Source organism: Prionailurus viverrinus, chromosome A1, assembly GCF_022837055.1.
Source record: "Prionailurus viverrinus isolate Anna chromosome A1, UM_Priviv_1.0, whole genome shotgun sequence".
NCBI lineage: Eukaryota > Metazoa > Chordata > Mammalia > Carnivora > Felidae > Prionailurus > Prionailurus viverrinus.
In genome coordinates, this window is record NC_062561.1 from 156,902,471 (window position 1) to 156,921,244 (window position 18,774).

At 38.4% G+C, this 18,774-nt stretch overlaps 1 protein-coding gene across 4 annotated transcripts in view; it reads right to left on the minus strand.

Annotated features, from left to right (window-relative positions):
- The window catches only part of FAM172A (family with sequence similarity 172 member A), a 444,471-nt gene that overhangs the window by 396,788 nt on the left and 28,909 nt on the right, over nt 1-18,774 (minus strand). For 3 of the 4 annotated variants that reach the window (XM_047877329.1, XM_047877319.1, XM_047877308.1), the window contains exon 2: nt 3,349-3,472. The exons of the other annotated variant lie outside the window; for it this stretch is intronic. In XM_047877329.1, the coding sequence (XP_047733285.1) occupies nt 3,349-3,454 (106 nt within the window). In that variant the 5' untranslated portion in view covers nt 3,455-3,472. The remainder of the gene's footprint in view (nt 1-3,348; nt 3,473-18,774) is intronic. 4 annotated transcript variants of the gene reach the window in all.

Sequence of the window (18,774 nt, forward strand, 5' to 3'; positions counted from 1 at the left end):
ACAGATCCATGGAACAAAACAGAGAACCCAAAATGAGGCCACCCAAATACCCAAATATACCCATTTTTGACAAAGATGGACAAAATAATTCCATGGTGGAAAGACAGTCTTTTTCACAAATGTGCTGTCACAAATAGAAATTAATAGGCAAAACAAACAAACAAAAACCCCATGACTTAGGTCTCATACCTTCTATAAAAATTAACTCCAAATGTGTCACTAATTTAAAAGTAAAATCTAAAATTATAGAACTTTTTAGGAGAAAATCTTCATAAACTAGGGTTAGGCAAAGAATATGACACCAAAAACATAATCCATAAAACATAAAACTCGTAAGTAGAGGGGTGCCTGGCTGGCTCAGTCGGTTAAGCGTCCAACTTCAGCTCAGGTCACGATCTTGCGATCCGTGAGTTCGAGCCCCGCATCGGGTTCTGGGCTGATGGCTCAGAGCCTGGAGCCTGCTTCCGATTCTGTGTCTCCCTCTCTCTCTGCCCCTCTCCCGTTCATGCTCTGTCTCTCTCTTTCTCAAAAATAAATACATGTTATGGGGCGCCTGGGTGGCACAGTCGGTTAAGCGTCCGACTTCAGCCAGGTCACGATCTCGCGGTCCGTGAGTTCGAGCCCCGCGTCGGGCTCTGGGCTGTTGGCTCAGAGCCTGGAGCCTGTTTCCGATTCTGTGTCTCCCTCTCTCTCTGCCCCTCCCCCGTTCATGCTCTGTCTCTCTCTGTCCCAAAAATAAATAAACGTTGAAAAAAAAAAAATTTAAAAAAAAAAAAATAAATAAAAAAAAAAAAAATAAATACATGTTAAAAAAAAATTAAAAAAAAAAAAACTGGTAAGTAGACTGTTTGAAAGATAAAGTTTTATTCAGTTTGAAAATTTGTTTGAAATATACTTTGCTATGCACTGCCATTTTGTTTTCTAATATTTCCTATTTAACTCCTTCATGAATTGTTACAAGTTCATGTGCGCTAAACATTCTTATTCCTATAGTACTGATGAATTAACAGATTCAGAGAAGCTAAGCAGAAAAACCTGAGCTTAAATCCAGACAGTTTCATCTTTAGACCCTATCCATACTCTTTTTACATAATTGTACCTCCAAAACCCAGAAAACCTATGTAAACTCTTACAAACTGCTTGAGGAAGTGTAAATTGGAACCATAACTTGAAAGATTCAAATTTTCACATTACAGAGTAAGGTTGAAGACTCACAAAACCCATCTAGTTGGAAAGCCAGAAAGTCTATTTAGAAGGAGACTTACATACATTCCTTGCCCTCTCTCCTAAATCAACCATTATTCTGAGAGTGCTAGTCATCCCCAGCAGCATACAAGCATGCAGTAAAACCTTCTACAGGGTTGTCCACAACTGTCTCCCATTCCTCTCTTCCCATTCTCTACCGAAGCTCTCCAAAAGAGCTTTAATTTCCATCAATTCATGAAAATAGCTCTTTTTGACGGTCACCAATGACCTCCGCACTGTAAATTCCAAAAGTAATTTCTCAGTCCTTGTATAACATGAATTATCATCATGACTAAATTAATTACTCCCATTTTTTTTACATTTGGCATTCAGGATCTCTCTCTCTCTCTCTCTCTCTCTTGCTCCTGGTTCTTAGCCTTTCTTCCTAGAAATTCATTTTCAACTTCTTTTGATGGTTCCTGGTCATCTTCCTGACCCTAGAGTTGAGATGCCCTAGGGCTCAATCTACAGATCTTTTTCCTGTCTACACTGACACCTCCAGTGATCTCAATTAGGACCCATGGTTCTTTAAATATTACCTCTACACTAATGTTTCCTCAAACTTTTATCTCTAACCCAAATGCTCTCCCAAACTCCATACTCAACCTCTTTACCTTCCTGTTTAAGAAGCACCTCAGTTTAACATTTAATATATCTAAAACCTAACTCCTGCTTTCCACTACAATCACCACAACCTGTTTCTCCCAGTTTTCTTAATCTAACAAATCTAAGAGCTTTTTAGGCCAAGGGCATTCGAATTTATCTTGTTGACCCAACAGCAAATCATGTCATCTCTTTCTTCACAACACAACCAGAATCTGTCATCATCCTTTCTGCGACCACTCTGATCCATTACATCATCTCTCACATTTGTGAGAAGAAAGTAATGCTCTTAGCCATTTTCCATTTTTGAAGGTACAGGCTAGCTACACCATTCCATTGAGAGAACATTAGCTCTAAAAGCAGGGACAAGATGAGGCTGACTTCTTTATTACATACTTATATGTTTTACGCTTTCAAGAAAAGAAAGTAAGGTCGAAAGAGAGAATCTTGAGATATCTTTATCATCCAGCCTCTTAAAGCAGGGCAGGATAGCAGTGAGGGATTCAGAGAAATGGCTGCAACCAAGATGGTCTGGTACATATTCATTTGGGCCATCACCTACAAAGCATCTTGAAGACCACAAAGACTCTACATTGAATAAAAGATTCATTATCTAGCACAGATGGCATCTCAACATTTAGAAAATCCGTAAGATTTTCTTTCACCATCAAAGAAAGTAACTGTGAGACCACATACAAATTACTTAGGTAAGCTGATCTGGGGTAAGTCACTAGACAGTTAGATTGAAATATGTAATAATGAAGAAATCTTTCAGCTCAAAAATGCACATTTAGGAGTAAAATTCTTTTAGATTGCAGACTTAAAAAGTCTAGAATTCAAAATTCCAGAAGAATGCCTTGGGCAGATTCTTTCTGAGATGTTAACATGGAAAGCCTCTCAAAAAATATTCCTAATTCAGGGCGCCCGGGTGGCTCAGTAGGCTGAGCATCTGACTCCCAGGGTCGTGGGATCAAGCCCTGCATCAGGCTCCATGCTGAGTGTGGAGACTGCTTAAGAGTCTCTCTCTCCTTCTGCCCCTTTCCCCCACTTACGAATTCTCTCTCCCTCTAAAATAATTTTTTTTTATTTTAAAAACTATCAAAAATATATTCCTAATTAATGCCATGAAGATAGAATACTGGATTATTAGGCACACCATTACCCTAGCCAAGCATGACATTCTGATCAACAAAAATATGATAATGGCACTTAATCTTGACTCAAGAGACTTATAGTGTTAGTTTTACCTTTAAATAGATGACTTTGGATAAAGAGTTAAGATTTCCTACAGTTGTAAAAGTATGTGATTCTGTGATTTATTTACTGAGTACATACTACACTTCAGACACTGAGACAGTTGTGAGGGATACAAAGAGTTACAAACAGATTAAATACTAATATTCTTATTTTAGAACTGAAATGAAAGGAAGATCACCTAAATATTCCTATACCTTCATGAGGAACAATGAAAACCCCTAAAAAAGCAAATTAAGCATGTACCTTTCAGTGCTGTAGTCTTTTCTTTTTCATCTGGACCTCCCTGCTGGATTTGTGCCATGCTTATCCAAATTGGTAACAAAATTAAAGAGCTCAAGGAAATAGACATCAATCTTCAGAAGACAGTCTAGAATGAATGAAAGCAATAAATTAAGCTCTACTCAATCCTACCTACTCCATGAGAACTTCACAGATCCTCCCAGTTGGGATTAATCTCTATTCTGATTTCCCACTGCACTTTGTTGATGCCTATACCACAGTTACTTATCATAGCCTGCCTTGCATTATAGTTATTTATGTATTTGTCTGGGTTGGCTAACAGATTACAAGTCCCAGGATAAAGGTATCAAGTTTTTGTCATCTTTATATCTCTCATGTCACCAAACACAATGCCTTATACATACAGATACCTAAAGTTGCTGAATGTAATTTAGCTAAACTTACTGTGTAAGTTTAGTTCTCTATCATCTAATTTTTTTTTTTTAAATATCTCCAGGTAATTTCAAAAGCTTGAAATTTCTTTTAAAATGAACTATAAGCTTGTGCCAATTACAAAGTCAGAATGTCTTCGACCTGGAACAGACAGCAGAAGGAGAAAAATACAAACTATGTAAGGTAGCTATAAGCTACCTCTGGTGTAATTCAAAATATAACTTTAAGGGAAAAAATTAGCCCGTTTTAAAAATGAAACTATGTCAAATTCAGTATCTGGAAGCCATATAAATGGCACTCCAGTAAACAGTCATAATATAAAATTATGATTTATTAAGATCTAATTCTGCTCCATTTTGGCCAAAGGGAAGGCATTTACACCACAAATAGAAGTTTTTTCCCAGTATGCCCATGAAGAGTAAAACAAACAAACAAAAACACTACTCCTAAGGTTTAAGAGACAAAAATGAAACACACACAATGGAAAAAGTTAAACTAATTTAGTCAATCTATAACTGTTAATGAAATTCTATAAAAACTGCATTCATGAAAATAATAAAACAACACTGAAAATTCCTCTGATTGAGGAACCCAATTTATTTGCTATCCACAAAGAAAATTTCAGTTTCCTTTTGGAGGGCTATTTCATAACTATCTTTAAAAACGGAGGCATTTTCATAATCAGCTAAGTACAGCAGAAAATAAAAATACCAACACTGAAAATAATATTTTAAAACTATGAATGTCTCAAACAGTCATAAATCATATTGTCCTTATCTCAATTCTGACTGAGGGAGGGTGGGGTGGGGGCAGGTGGTATAAGAGGAAAGACCATCTGGCTTTACCATCAACTACCACATACTCCTGACAAATTATTTAGCTTCTCTGTGCCTTATTTCCGAATGTGAAAAATAACAATGATAATCATGTTTCCCTCATATGGTTACACTCAGATTAAATGGAAAATAAAAGATCTAGCATAGTACCTGATGCATAATTAAGTGCTCAATATACTCTGGCTTATATACTTTTTAATTGTCATAAATGTATCCTGGTTTCACTGCTTAATAATAGCTCTGTGGTCAGGAACAAGTCACTTAATATCCAAAATCTTCAGTATTCTCATTTATAAAATATAGCCCAAATAATGGTGGCTGAGAATTAATATTATAGAAGGTTTATACATCTGATCATTGCTATTACTAGCAATAATACTGCTTCTCAATGGAGTGAGGTTTCCTAATAGGAAAAAGTAGAATATGAGAGTACTTTTGAGTAGGAAGGCATTTCCACTTAGCAGGAAAGAAGTTATTTTTCTTCTGTGAATAGGGAACTAAAAACTCTGTTAACCTACGTGAATAAAATGTGTCCACATTCCTTCAAGAAACATATCATAGTTTGTATGGTGGGCAATGTATAAGATACCAGGGTGCAGCGGTGAGTAAAACAGACATGGTCATGGCCTGGGTGGGGGCTAGCAAAACAAACTGCCAACTTGTAAAATACGTAAGACCTAGAATGATAATTACAACACTGTTATAAAGGTTTATCTATTTACATGCAGGAATTGGTCTTATCTGTCAAGTCCCACAGGTTTCCATACAAGTTTTACCAGCAATTCCCTATTATACACCATCCTATAGCAGAAATTAAAGAGAAATGTTCACGGGGTACCTGGATGGTTCAGTTGGCTAAGCATGTCTTTTGACTTTGGGTCAGGTTATGGTATCATGGTCATGAGATTGAGCCCCATGTTGGGCTCTGTGCTGGGCATTTAGCCTGCGTGAGATTGTCTACCTGTCCGTCTGTCTCTCTCTCTTTCTCCCCACCCCCCAACTATCTTTCCTGCACTTGCATACTCTCCATCTCGCTCAAAAAAAAAAAAAAAAAAAAGAAAAGAAAGAAAGAAAAAGAAAAAGAAAAAGAAAAAGAAAAAGAAAAAGAAAAAGAAAAAGAAAAAGAAAAAGAAAAAGAAAAAAGAAATGTTCATAATGAGAAATCTCATGCACTGCTCTCTGTTAACAATTCCATAACTATCTACAAGGGCTTCTTGCAGTGTTTGATTTATCTATCCTCCTGCCAATCCAATATTTCTTCTAAATATAAGTGGTTTGGTTATTTTTCAATGGCCCCAAATTGCCTGATTACTAAACAGAAGAATTTGGGGAGCCTGGGTGGCTCTGTCAGTTAAGCATCTGACTTTGGCTCAGGTCACTATCTCACGGTTCATGAGTTTGAGCCCCGTGTCAGGCTTTGTGCTGACAGCTGAAAGCCTGGAGCCTGCTTCAGATTCTGTCTTCTTCTCTCTCTACCCTTCCCCTGCTTGCTCGCTCTCTCTCTCAAAAATAAATAAATATTTAAAAAGTTTTAAACAGAGGAGCGGCTGAGCGGCTCAGTCAGTTAAGCGTCCGACTTCAGCTCAGATCACGATCTCTTGGTTTGTGAGTTCTAGCCCCGCATCGGGCTCTGTGCTGACAGCTCAGAGCCTGGAGCCTGCTTCAGATTCTGTGTCTCCCTCTCTCTCTGCCCCTCCCCTGCTAACGGTCTGTCTCTCAATAATAAATAAATGTTAAAAAAACATTTTTAATTAAAAAAATTTTTAAACAGAAGAATGTACACTATTATCTCATTGTGACTGTTTCAATGAAAGTGAAATTATAGAATATTTTTGGTGCTAGAGTCATTTTCAAGATTCACATTTTAAAGTTCTGGAGATCTAACGTAGAGCAGGGTGACTATAGTTAACAATCCTATATTGCAAACTTGAAAGTTGCTAAGAGAGTAGATCTTAAAAGCTCTCATCACACACACACAAAGCAGGTTAACTACATGAGGTGATGGATGTGTTAACCAACCTTATTGTGGAATCATTCTGCCATACGTATGTATATAAATCATTACATTGTATACCTTAGACTTACATAGTGTTACATGTCAATTATATCTAAAAACAAAACAAAACAAAACCTTGGAAAAAGCTCTAAATACTCCACAATGTTTAACACATATCCCCCCTTTAGATTTTGATCTCACTGAGGACAGGTATTGTGTCTGTCCCTAGCACATGTCTGGCATGTTTGGAACTCACTGATTATTTGCTGAATTTACAAATAAGAGATGGGGGTTGGGGGAGAAATTCACATTTTAAAGAATAATTTTCAAGATTCTCAAAATTATATACCAATAATCATATTCTTATTTTATGATATAACCAAAAAATTTCATGTTGCAATTTACTTAAGTGATGATATGTATGTTACAAGAGTACTAATTATTATCTGTGATCCTAAACCTTCTAGCAGCAGATGCAAAGCAGGTAAGCATGAAGCGAAAGCAATTTGTCTGTTGCTCTCTCATTCACTGTTAGATTTTTGCCCTCTCAAGTTATCTTCCATGGCTGTGGTAAAGCTGGGGAAGCTAAATCAGGAACATTATAAATTCTCAATTTAGTTTTCCTAATAAAAATTCAGAGTTATAACCTGCATGACCACAGATAAACACTACTGAAAATGTGGCCAGCAACCCGTTTGATACATTTGATATATATTAATATGTGCACTCAACATAGTTTATTTAGTATTATCTGATGGAGGTTAGGTTATAGGGAATAAAGTGGTAGAAGGTTTTTACTGATGTGAATTGGGACACAGTTGACACGTTGTATACTTCATGATAACCACTGCTGTTTAAATATGGTTTCCTAGAAATGGTTGTAGTATAAACAAGATTCAAAACATCTCAGTTTGCAATTTCATTCTGTGAACTACACAAAGCAATTATCATATCTTCTTTCCTTCTATGATTCCAACAGAGAATCCACTAAGTATAAATAAAGCTATAAATAACTTGTCATGTGTAATCTTTATCCAGTCAGCATTTCAAAACATGAAAGAGTAGAATATTTCTTAGTTGCCCTGTTTGCTCAAAATATGGCATGAGCACTTATAATATGTACAGGGAAATATACAGAAGCCTAAGTTTCCTACATCTGCTTGTTTTTAGGTAGGTATTAAATAAGGACTAGATATAGATGATTTTGCAATTGAAGGCTTTCCACCTCCCATTCTGAATGCAACGATGCAAGTATAAAATACATCACAAGACAAGTAAAACTGGGGTAATTCCCTGGGACCTTTAGAGCTGATTTGGCCCCAAAGAATCTACATTTACTAAGTCAGGCTCTGGAAATCCAGCTCATAATGCCCTTCTTGTGGTAAGTAGTGCCACAAGTACTTTTTGAATTGGTACCAAAGATTTGCGAGAAACCAAAAGATTTACCCGAATTATAATTAAAATATCTATGTTATTCAGAAATTGCTCATCAGCAAAGGTTACTTCATAATAATCCTGGACAGCTTATAGTTCTGTGAAGCACAAAAAAATGTATGTTTGGGGGCACCTGCGTGGTTCAGTCCATTCAGTAACTGACTGTTGATTTCGGCTCATGTCATGATCTCACAGCTGTGACACTGAGCCCCACATTGGGCTCTATGCTGAGCATGAAGCCTACTTAAGATATTCACTCTCTCTCTCAAAAAGAAAAAAAAAAAAAAGAAGTTTGGAGGGTGTGTGTGCATATACATATCAGACTGGGGAAAAGGCACAAGAACAAGCGTATCAGGCTAGAGCAGACACAGAAGACAAAGCCCAGGGTAATATGGGCTCATGGTACATAGAAAATGGCATCTTCTACTGAGAATGTCATCGATGCTTGGATCAAAGTTGACATACCTGAATCCAATCTAACGCTTTCTGAAGTAATTTCTTAGTTTCCCAGTCAATGTGATATAGGAGGTTTGGTATGAGAAATTCAGCATTTTAATCTCAATTCTACCACCTACAAGGTGGGTTATCTTGAGAAAGTCATAACTTCCTTAAGAAAAATAACAGCACTTCCTTTTATAGGGCAATTATGAAGATTATATCAAAGAATGTATGGAAGGGGTGCCTGGGTGGCTCAGTTGGTTGAGCGTCAGACTTGGGCTTAGGTCATGATCTCACAGCTCATGAGTTTGAGTCCCACATGGGGCTCACTGCTGTCAGTGTGAAGCAGACTTCAGATCTTCTGTCCTCCTCTCTCTGCCCCACCCCCACTCGCATGCCTGCTCTCTCTCTCTCAAAAAAATAAATGTTTAAAAAAAATGCATACACATTTTGAAAACAATAAATTTCTCTATAAATATTAGTAATCCACATAATATCAAACAAAACTGGATTCCAATTAATTTGTACTCAAACACAAGGATACCCAAATTAGTCCAACTTCGAGGAATGAGAAACTTCTGATGTTCACTGTTTGGATGAATTCTAAAAAGAAATAATAAAGCCCCATAATAAATACCTGTTGAGTTGACTTGGGTTTCCAAAACTATACTGAAGATAATCATAATGAAATATAAATTAATTTTCTTCATATAATTTGTTTGTATTCTTTTTTTTTTTTAAGTTTATTTATTTTGAGAGAGACAGAGCACAAGTGGAGGAGGGGCAGAGGGAGGAGAGGGAGAGAGAGAGAGAGAGAGAGAGAGAGAGACAGAGAGAATCCCAAGCAGCCTCTGGGCTGGCAGTGGAGAGTCTGATGTGAAGCTCAAACCCACAACACCGTGAGATCGTGACCTCAGCCGAAACCAAGAGTGAGACACTTAACCAAATGAGCCACCCAAGTGCCCCGTTTATATTCTTTTCTAATCTTATTAAATATGTGTCTGGAAAATGTTCAAGTATGTGAGTTCTAACTTCATTTAGGTAAAAATGTATCCAAAGAAGAATACTGTTCTAATATCTCCTAAATAGCATATGTTGGTCACAAAGTTAACAAGTGCTTTCATACCCATTACTTTATTAGGTTATCACCACAACTGTCAGGGAAAGGAGGGGTTGACATATCTGCATTTTACAGAGATGAGGCATCATGGGATATACGAAAAGCAAAGTAACCTGGGTCAGGTATGCCAGATCGGCAAGGGATGGTTGGGATTTTAACTCTAGTCTTCTGGATAGGAGCTCCTACTTATGAGCTCCTTTACCTGCATGGTGGAGTCCTACTATTTAACTTCAATCAAAAAACTATTCCAGTTTCAACTTCTCATTTATCCTATAGGAAGTTTTCACTTTTGTGTACTAATTTATATTATCAGCAAGTAGTCCAATATGGAGTCTGAGTAAGTTGGACACAGTTAATTACATATAGATGACAGCTGTCAACCAAAACTGTCAACTCACAGTCTATTTGGTTTGCTGTTCAGAATTAAGATTGATAAAAACACTCCTCATCATTCCTGACAATACTTTTGGTAAATCAAATATCTAAAAGAAAAAGTCAAAGTAAGGAATATCATATACAAAGATTTTAAATTTTTTTTTTAACGTTTATTTATTTTTGAGACAGAGAGAAACAGAGCATGAATGGGGGAGGGTCAGAGAGAGAGGGAGACACAGAATCCAAAACAGGCTCCAGGCTCTGAGCAGTCAGCACAGAGCCCGACACGGGGCTCGAACTCACAGACCGCGAGATCGTGACCTGAGCCAAAGTCAGACGCTTAACCGAATGAGCCACCCAGGCGCCCCTCATATACAAAGATTTTAGAAGAAACTAATGATGTACTACCATGCCTTTTAACAGGTTCCAAAACTGGAAGTCATCTGGATAGGTTTCGCATTACTATTTGTCTAGCAAAAAGACAAACTAAACAAGACTAGAATGAAATCCTTAGAGTATCTGCAAGACAATGCTAAAGCTGAAGCTAAAAAATTAAACAAGGACTAAGTTCTCAATTTTGAAGCCCCTCAAAAGAAAAACTAATTTAAGCAATCTTTTATGAAGTTTTCATAATATGGAGCAGAAATAGCAGAGCTATGGGTGAGGACAAAATAATTCTCAAAAAGATATTCTCAAAATTTTGCAAAAACAGAACATGTAAAACAAATAACCTCCTTTATATGGGTCAAATATAAATGTCATGTAAGCTACTTAACAGACTTTAATTCTATGGTAAACATAAATAATATTATAAATATACATAACTCCAGGTCAAATTAAACAAAGAGAAATTAACTATATTCATAAGATTTCAAAGTAGCCAATACCATGAAATAGCAGTAATAACTTACTTGCAAAGTCTACATCACATTTTCTCATTCCATATATATGCTTACCAGCATCTCTGCTAAACTGTGTGAACTAAAGGTTAAACTTAGATTTTAAAATATAATATGCATGTGGTAGACACTAAGGTGAACCCTCCCCCCCGCCCGGAGATGCACCTTCAAGGAGAACTTGCTACTCAGCAGCATGGAGTACAATTAGCAAAGAGCCTCCAACTGTTCCCCACTTCAGAGTCTGCCTCAGATGCCGAGAGCTGTCTCACTCAAGGTGGTGCCTTTCCCAGGTTGAGTGTCTCAGTCGCTGACCGAGCCCAGTGGGAATATGAAGGCCTGCCTCTGACAGACAATATTTGCTTCGAGGCTCATCTTCAGGTCGGTAAAGGTTTGGTCACGCCTGCATTAAGTTCAACTTCTCTATCCGACCAATCCTGTTGTCTTCCTTCTCCTAAGTGTTGGTCTTTTTTTTTTTTTTTTTTTTGAGAGAGAAAGAATGTGAGCGGGGGAGGGGCAGAGAGAGGGAGAGACAGAATCTGAAACAGACTCCAGTTTCTGAGCTGTTAGCACAGAGCCCAATGTGGGGCTCGAACTCACAAACCATGAGATCGTGACCTGAGCCGAAGTCAGACGCTCAACCCACTGAGCCACCCAGGTGCCCCAAGTGTTGGTCTTCCACATCTTTCACACCAAATTTTATCTCAGCACCTGTTTCTAAAAAATCCAATCTGTGACACTGTACTTTTCTTAATATTTTTTCTGGAAGTTAAAAAAGTTTCATTATGTTAAGAAACAAGATGTATCCAGAATATATAATGAACTCTGGCAACTCAACAATAAAGAAAAATAACCCAACTTTAAAAATGAACAAAGGATATGAATAGGCATTTCTCCAAAGAAGATATCCAAATGATGAAAGCGCACCCAAAAAAGACATGCTCAACATCCTTAGCCATTAGAAAAATGAAAATCAAAACCATAGTAAGATACCACTTCAAACCCTCAGGCAAGGTTATAATAAATAAGAAAGATAATAGCAAGTATTGGTGAGAATGTAGAGAAACTGAAATCTTCATACATTGTTATGTATTATGTAAACTGGCATACACTCATTTTAGAAAAGTTTGGCAGTTCCCTAAAATGTTAAACATAGATTTACCATATGACCCAGCAATTCCACTTCTAGGTATATACCCAAGAGAAATGAAAACACATGTCCACACCAAAACTTAAACACAAATGTTCACAAACGCATTATTCATAATTGCCAGAAAGTAAATGCCTATCAAGTGATGACTGGATAAACAAATTTGGTATATCCATACACTAGATTATTATTCACTCATAAAAAATGAAGTATTGATACATGCTACAACATGAATAACCTTGAAAACATTAGGCTAAATAAATCAGTTACAAAAGACCATATATTATAGATTTCCATTTATAAGAAATGACAAGAATAAGCAAATAAATCCACAGAAAGAGAGAAAGTAAATTAATGGGTTTGGGGTGTTGGAGGAGGGGAGTAAAAAGTGATTGCTAATGGGGAGGTTTCTTGTAATTTTTTTTAAGGTTATTTTATTTTGAGAGAGAGCATGCATGCACATGCACGAAGGGAGAAGAGGGAAAGAATCCCAAGTAGGCTCCTCCTTGCCAGCACAGAGGCCGACACAGGGCTTGAACTCATGAACCCTGAGATCATGATCTGAGCCAAAATCAAGAGTCAGACGCTTAACCAACTGGGCCACCCAAATGCCCCACAAGGTTTCTTTTCGAGGTGATGATTCCAATAGTGCAAAAGAGATACACTATAGTAGTGTAGCTCACTGCATATTAAATGGTTCTCTCTCTCCATCTCTTCTGTATAGCTAAATGCCAAACGTCAAGGCACAGCACAGAAAGGGAACAGGCTTGCCCCTTTCACTCAATCTTCTCTATTCCTTCTAAGAAACAGGAGTGATAAGTGGGCTTTAGGCAGACTCACTTAAAGAACTTCCCTCTTCAGATGTTCCTACCATCCCTCCCACCAGAACCAGGCTAGGAACCATCTAGGCCTGCTCTATCTAAACATTAGAGGCAAACACAGTATTTCCCAGGTATAAAAGGTAAACATCATATATAAAGGTTTTATAATTCACAGTGCTCTAGTCTAGCTTCTTCTAATTCTGTGCATTGGGAGTTCTCTGTCAATGGTAATTTGCCTCCCTGGCCTGTCATTATTCCTTACATACTTCTTCCAATGATTCACTGATTCACTTGGGTTATGATTTGTTAATTCCTTGGCCACATACTACTTAGTAACACCCCAATGTTATGCAATTTCTAACAAGGAATGAAATTTAATAATAACTGCTTTATTAGTGTTATTGTTATCAGAACTGATCCCACATACTCTATTAACTACTTCAAAGTTAACAGAAGTTAATAGAAGTTTGCTATACAAACAAAAATAAAAACTTAAGCAGAGGATCAAGCAATTTACTCTTAATGCCTGTAAACCACGCTAATAACACTAGCAATAAAGTTTAATGGTAAAGTTAAGCTTCTGGAGACCACAATTGTACTGCAAATAAGGCATATAAGTACCACTCAGATTCAATGTCTACTGACAGTGCACTCCTTGTTATTTATTTAAGGGGAAAATGTCTGTGAAGGCTGACTTTACATAAACGTGTTAACAAGTGGGAGTATTATCATTTCAGTGCCTTCGAAATGGATTTCTTTTTCACTTCTGGAATTTCCCAATTCTTTATAACGTGATAGCACTTTCCAGAATTTCACGTTTGTACCATATTTCAACAATGCCCAATCCTGAAACCAACAGCAATGAATTCAGAAAGATTTGGAGAGGCTCTATACTGTTGTGATACTACAAAATCTGATCTTAAAAAAAAGAATTAGGAATTTGAAATCTCAAGTCATCCTTTTAAACTACCATATTAGTTACATTGGTTATTTACTTCATTCAGAAAATAATACACACAATTCATACCTTGCCTAAATTAACAAAGGATTTCAGACAACAAATTCTCTTATTCCAAAAGCAAAAGGATTTGAGCCCTCTTGGCATCCACAAAATATGTTTTTTCCCCAACAAAAGACAACCTTACTTAGCCACATGACACTGAAGTTGTCAGTACAAGGGCACTTTGTGAAATGTTAAGTCATTTATGTATTAGACTTACGCTTAAACACAGTATGCCAGATAGCTCTCATTACTATTGTCTACTTATGCAAAAGTTGGTAGAATCCCTTCCTATCATCATGAGAGTCAAGAATTTTACAACTAGATTTCATTTTCAACATTATAGCTCTGTCCTTTGAGCGACCCTCCTGTTGAAAATAACTAAACTTGGAAGGTACATTACAAAACTAAGAATACCTAGAAATATCACTAAATTAACATAAAGGAAGAAATAATAACAATTTCAATATCTGCAGAAAAAGTAATAAAATTCAATACTCATATTAGGAAGAAAAGTCATAGTAAACTGGGAAAAAGGAACACCCTTAACATAATAAAGAGATTCAACAAAACAAAAATACAGTAAAACTGCTCTTCATGGTAATATATTAAAAACATTCTCTTTGGGAGTTGCGGCAAGATGGCGGCTTAGGAGGACGCTGGGCTCACCGCACGTCCTGCTGATCATTTAGATTCCATCTACACCTGCCTAAATAACCCAGAAAACCACCAGAGGATTAGCAGAACAGAGTCGCCGGAGCCAAACGCAGACGAGAGGCCCACGGAAGAGGGTAGGAAGGGCGGCGAGGTGGTGCGCGATCCACGGACTGGCGGGAGGGAGCCGGGGCGGAGGGGCGGCTCGCCGGCCAAGCAGAGCCCCCGAGTCTGGCTTGCAAAAGCGGAGGGGCCGGGCAGACTGTGTTCCAACAGCAAGCGCGACTTAGCGTCTGGGAGGTCATAAATTAACAGCTCTGCTCGGAAGGCGGGAAGGCTGGAGGACAAAGGGAGGGAGAGCTGCTGAGCCCCCTGACAACAGAGCTCAGTTTGGTGGGGAACAAAGGCGCTCGCCAGCGCCATTTCCCCCGCCCATCCCCCAGCCGAAATCCCAAAGGGAACCAGTTCCTGCCAGGGAACTTGCTCGCTCCCCGCAAACACCCAACTCTGCGCTTTGGCGGAGCCAAACCTCCGGCAGCGGATCTGACTCCCTCCCGCTGCCACAGGGCCCCTCCTGAAGTGGATCACCTAAGGAGAAGCGATCTAAGCCTGCCCCTCCTGCCCCCGAGCACCTTGCCTACCCACCCCAGCTAATATGCCAGATCCCCAGCATCACAAGCCTGGCAGGGTGCAAGTAGCCCAGACGAGCCACACCACCCCACAGTGAATCCCACCCCTAGGAGAGGGGAAGAGAAGGCACACTCCAGTCTGATTGTGGCCCCAGCGGTGGGCTGGGGGCAGACATCAGGTCTGACTGCGGCCCCGCCCACCAACTCCAGTTATACACCACAGCACAGGGGAAGTGCCCTGCAGGTCCTCACCACACCAGGGACTATCCAAAATGACCAAGCGGAAGAACTCCCCTCAGAAGAATCTCCAGGAAATAACAACAGCTAATGAGCTGATCAAAAAGGATTTAAATAATATAACAGAAAGTGAATTTAGAATAATAGTCATAAAATTAATCGCTGGGCTTGAAAACAGTATACAGGACAGCAGAGAATCTCTTGCTACAGAGATCAAGGGACTAAGGAACAGTCACGAGGAGCTGAAAAACGCTTTAAACGAAATGCATAACAAAATGGAAACCACCACAGCTCGGCTTGAAGAGGCAGAGGAGAGAATAGGTGAACTAGAAGATAAAGTTATGGAAAAAGAGGAAGCTGAGAAAAAGAGAGAGAAAAAAATCCAGGAGTATGAGGGGAAAATTAGAGAATTAAGTGATACACTAAAAGGAAATAATATACGCATAATTGGTATCCCAGAGGAGGAAGAGAGAGGGAAAGGTGCTGAAGGGGTACTTGAAGAAATCATAGCTGAGAACTTCCCTGAACTGGGGAAGGAAAAAGGCATTGAAATCCAAGAGGCACAGAGAACTCCCTTCAGACGTAACTTGAATCGATCTTCTGCACGACATATCATAGTGAAACTGGCAAAATACAAGGATAAAGAGAAAATTCTGAAAACAGCAAGGGGTAAACGTGCCCTCACATATAAAGGGAGACCTATAAGACTCGTGACTGATCTCTCTTTTGAAACTTGGCAGGCCAGAAAGAATTGGCATGAGATTTTCAGGGTGCTAGACAGAAAAAACATGCAGCCAAGAATCCTTTATCCAGCAAGTCTGTCATTTAGAATAGAAGGAGAGATAAAGGTCTTCCCAAACAAACAAAAACTGAAGGAATTTGTCACCACTAAACCAGCCCTACAAGAGATCCTAAGGGGGACCCTGTGAGACAAAGTCCCAGAGACATCACTATAAGCATAAAACATACAGACATCACAATGACTCTAAACCCGTATCTTTCTATAATAACACTGAATGTAAATGGATTAAATGCGCCAACCAAAAGGCATAGGGTATCAGAATGGATAAAAAAACAAGACCCATCTATTTGCTGTCTACAAGAGACTCATTTTAGACCTGAGGACACCTTTAGATTGAGAGTGAGGGGATGGAGAACTATTTATCATGCGACTGGAAGCCAAAAGAAAGCTGGAGTAGCCATACTTCTATCAGACAAACTAGACTTTAAATTAAAGGCTGTCACAAGAGATGAAGAAGGACATTATATAATAGTTACAGGGTCTATCCATCAGGAAGAGCTAACAATTATAAATGTCTATGCACCGAATACCGGAGCCCCCAAATATATAAAACAATTACTCATAAACATAAGCAACCTTATTGATAAGAATGTGGTAATTGCAGGGGACTTTAATACACCACTTACAGAAATGGATAGATCATCTAGACACACGGTCAATAAAGAAACAAGGGCCCTGAATGAGACATTGGATCAGATGGACTTGACAGATATATTTAGAACTCTGCATCCCAAAGCAACAGAATATACTTTCTTCTCGAGTGCACATGGAACATTCTCCAAAATAGATCATATACTGGGTCACAAAACAGCCCTTCATAAGTTTACAAGAATTGAAATTATACCATGCTTACTTTCAGACCACAATGCTATGAAGCTTGAAATCAACCACAGAAAAAAGTCTGGAAAACCTCCAAAAGCATGGAGGTTAAAGAACACCCTACTAACGAATGAGTGGGTCAACCAGGCAATTAGAGAAGAAATTAAAAAATATATGGAAACAAACGAAAATGAAAATACAACAATCCAAATGCTTTGGGACGCAGCAAAGGCAGTCCTGAGAGGAAAATACATTGCAATCCAGGCCTATCTCAAGAAACAAGAAAAATCCCAAATACAAAATCTAACAGCACACCTAAAGGAACTAGAAGCAGAACAGCAAAGGCAGCCTAAGCCCAGCAGAAGAAGAGAAATAATAAAGATCAGAGCAGAAATAAACAATATAGAAACTAAAAAAACTGTAGAGCAGATCAACGAAACCAAGAGTTGGTTTTTTGAAAAAATAAACAAAATTGACAAACCTCTAGCCAGGCTTCTCAAAAAGAAAAGGGAGATGACCCAAATAGATAAAATCATGAATGAAAATGGAATGATTACAACCAATCCCTCAGAGATACAAACAATTATCAGGGAATACTATGAAAACTTATATGCCAACAAATTGGACAACCTGGAAGAAATGGACAAATTCCTGAACACCCACACTCTTCCAAAACTCAATCAGGAGGAAATAGAAAGCTTGAACAGACCCATAACCAGCGAAGAAATTGAATCGGTTATCAAAAATCTCCCAACAAATAAGGGTCCAGGACCAGATGGCTTCCCAGGGGAGTTCTACCAGACGTTTAAAGCAGAGATAATACCTATCCTTCTCAAGCTCTTCCAAGAAATAGAAAGGGAAGGAAAACTTCCAGACTCATTCTATGAAGCCAGTATTACTTTGATTCCTAAACCAGACAGAGACCCAGTAAAAAAAGAGAACTACAGGCCAATATCCCTGATGAATATGGACGCAAAAATTCTCAATAAGACACTAGCAAATCGAATTCAACGGCATATAAAAAGAATTATTCACCATGATCAAGTGGGATTCATTCCTGGGATGCAGGGCTGGTTCAACATTCGCAAATCAATCAACGTGATACATCACATTAACAAAAAAAGAGAGAAGAACCATATGATCCTGTCAATCGATGCAGAAAAGGCCTTCGACAAAATCCAGCACCCTTTCTTAATAAAAACCCTTGAGAAAGTCGGGATAGAAGGAACATACTTAAAGATCATAAAAGCCATTTATGAAAAGCCCACAGCTAACATCATCCTCAACGGGGAAAAACTGAAAGCTTTTTCCCTGAGATCAGGAACACGACAAGGATGCCCACTCTCACCGCTGCTGTTTAACATAGTGCTGGAAGTTCTAGCATCAGCAATCAGACAACAAAAGGAAATCAAAGGCATCAAAATTGGCAAAGATGAAGTCAAGCTTTCACTTTTTGCAGATGACATGATATTATACATGGAAAATCCGATAGACTCCACCAAAAGTCTGCTAGAACTGATACAGGAATTCAGCAAAGTTGCAGGATACAAAATCAATGTACAGAAATCAGTTGCATTCTTATACACTAACAATGAAGCAACAGAAAGACAAATAAAGAAACTGATCCCATTCACAATTGCACGAAGAAGCATAAAATACCTAGGAATAAATCTAACCAAAGATGTAAAGGATCTGTATGCTGAAAACTATAGAAAGCTTATGAAGGAAATTGAAGAAGATTTAAAGAAATGGAAAGACATTCCCTGCTCATGGATTGGAAAAATAAATAT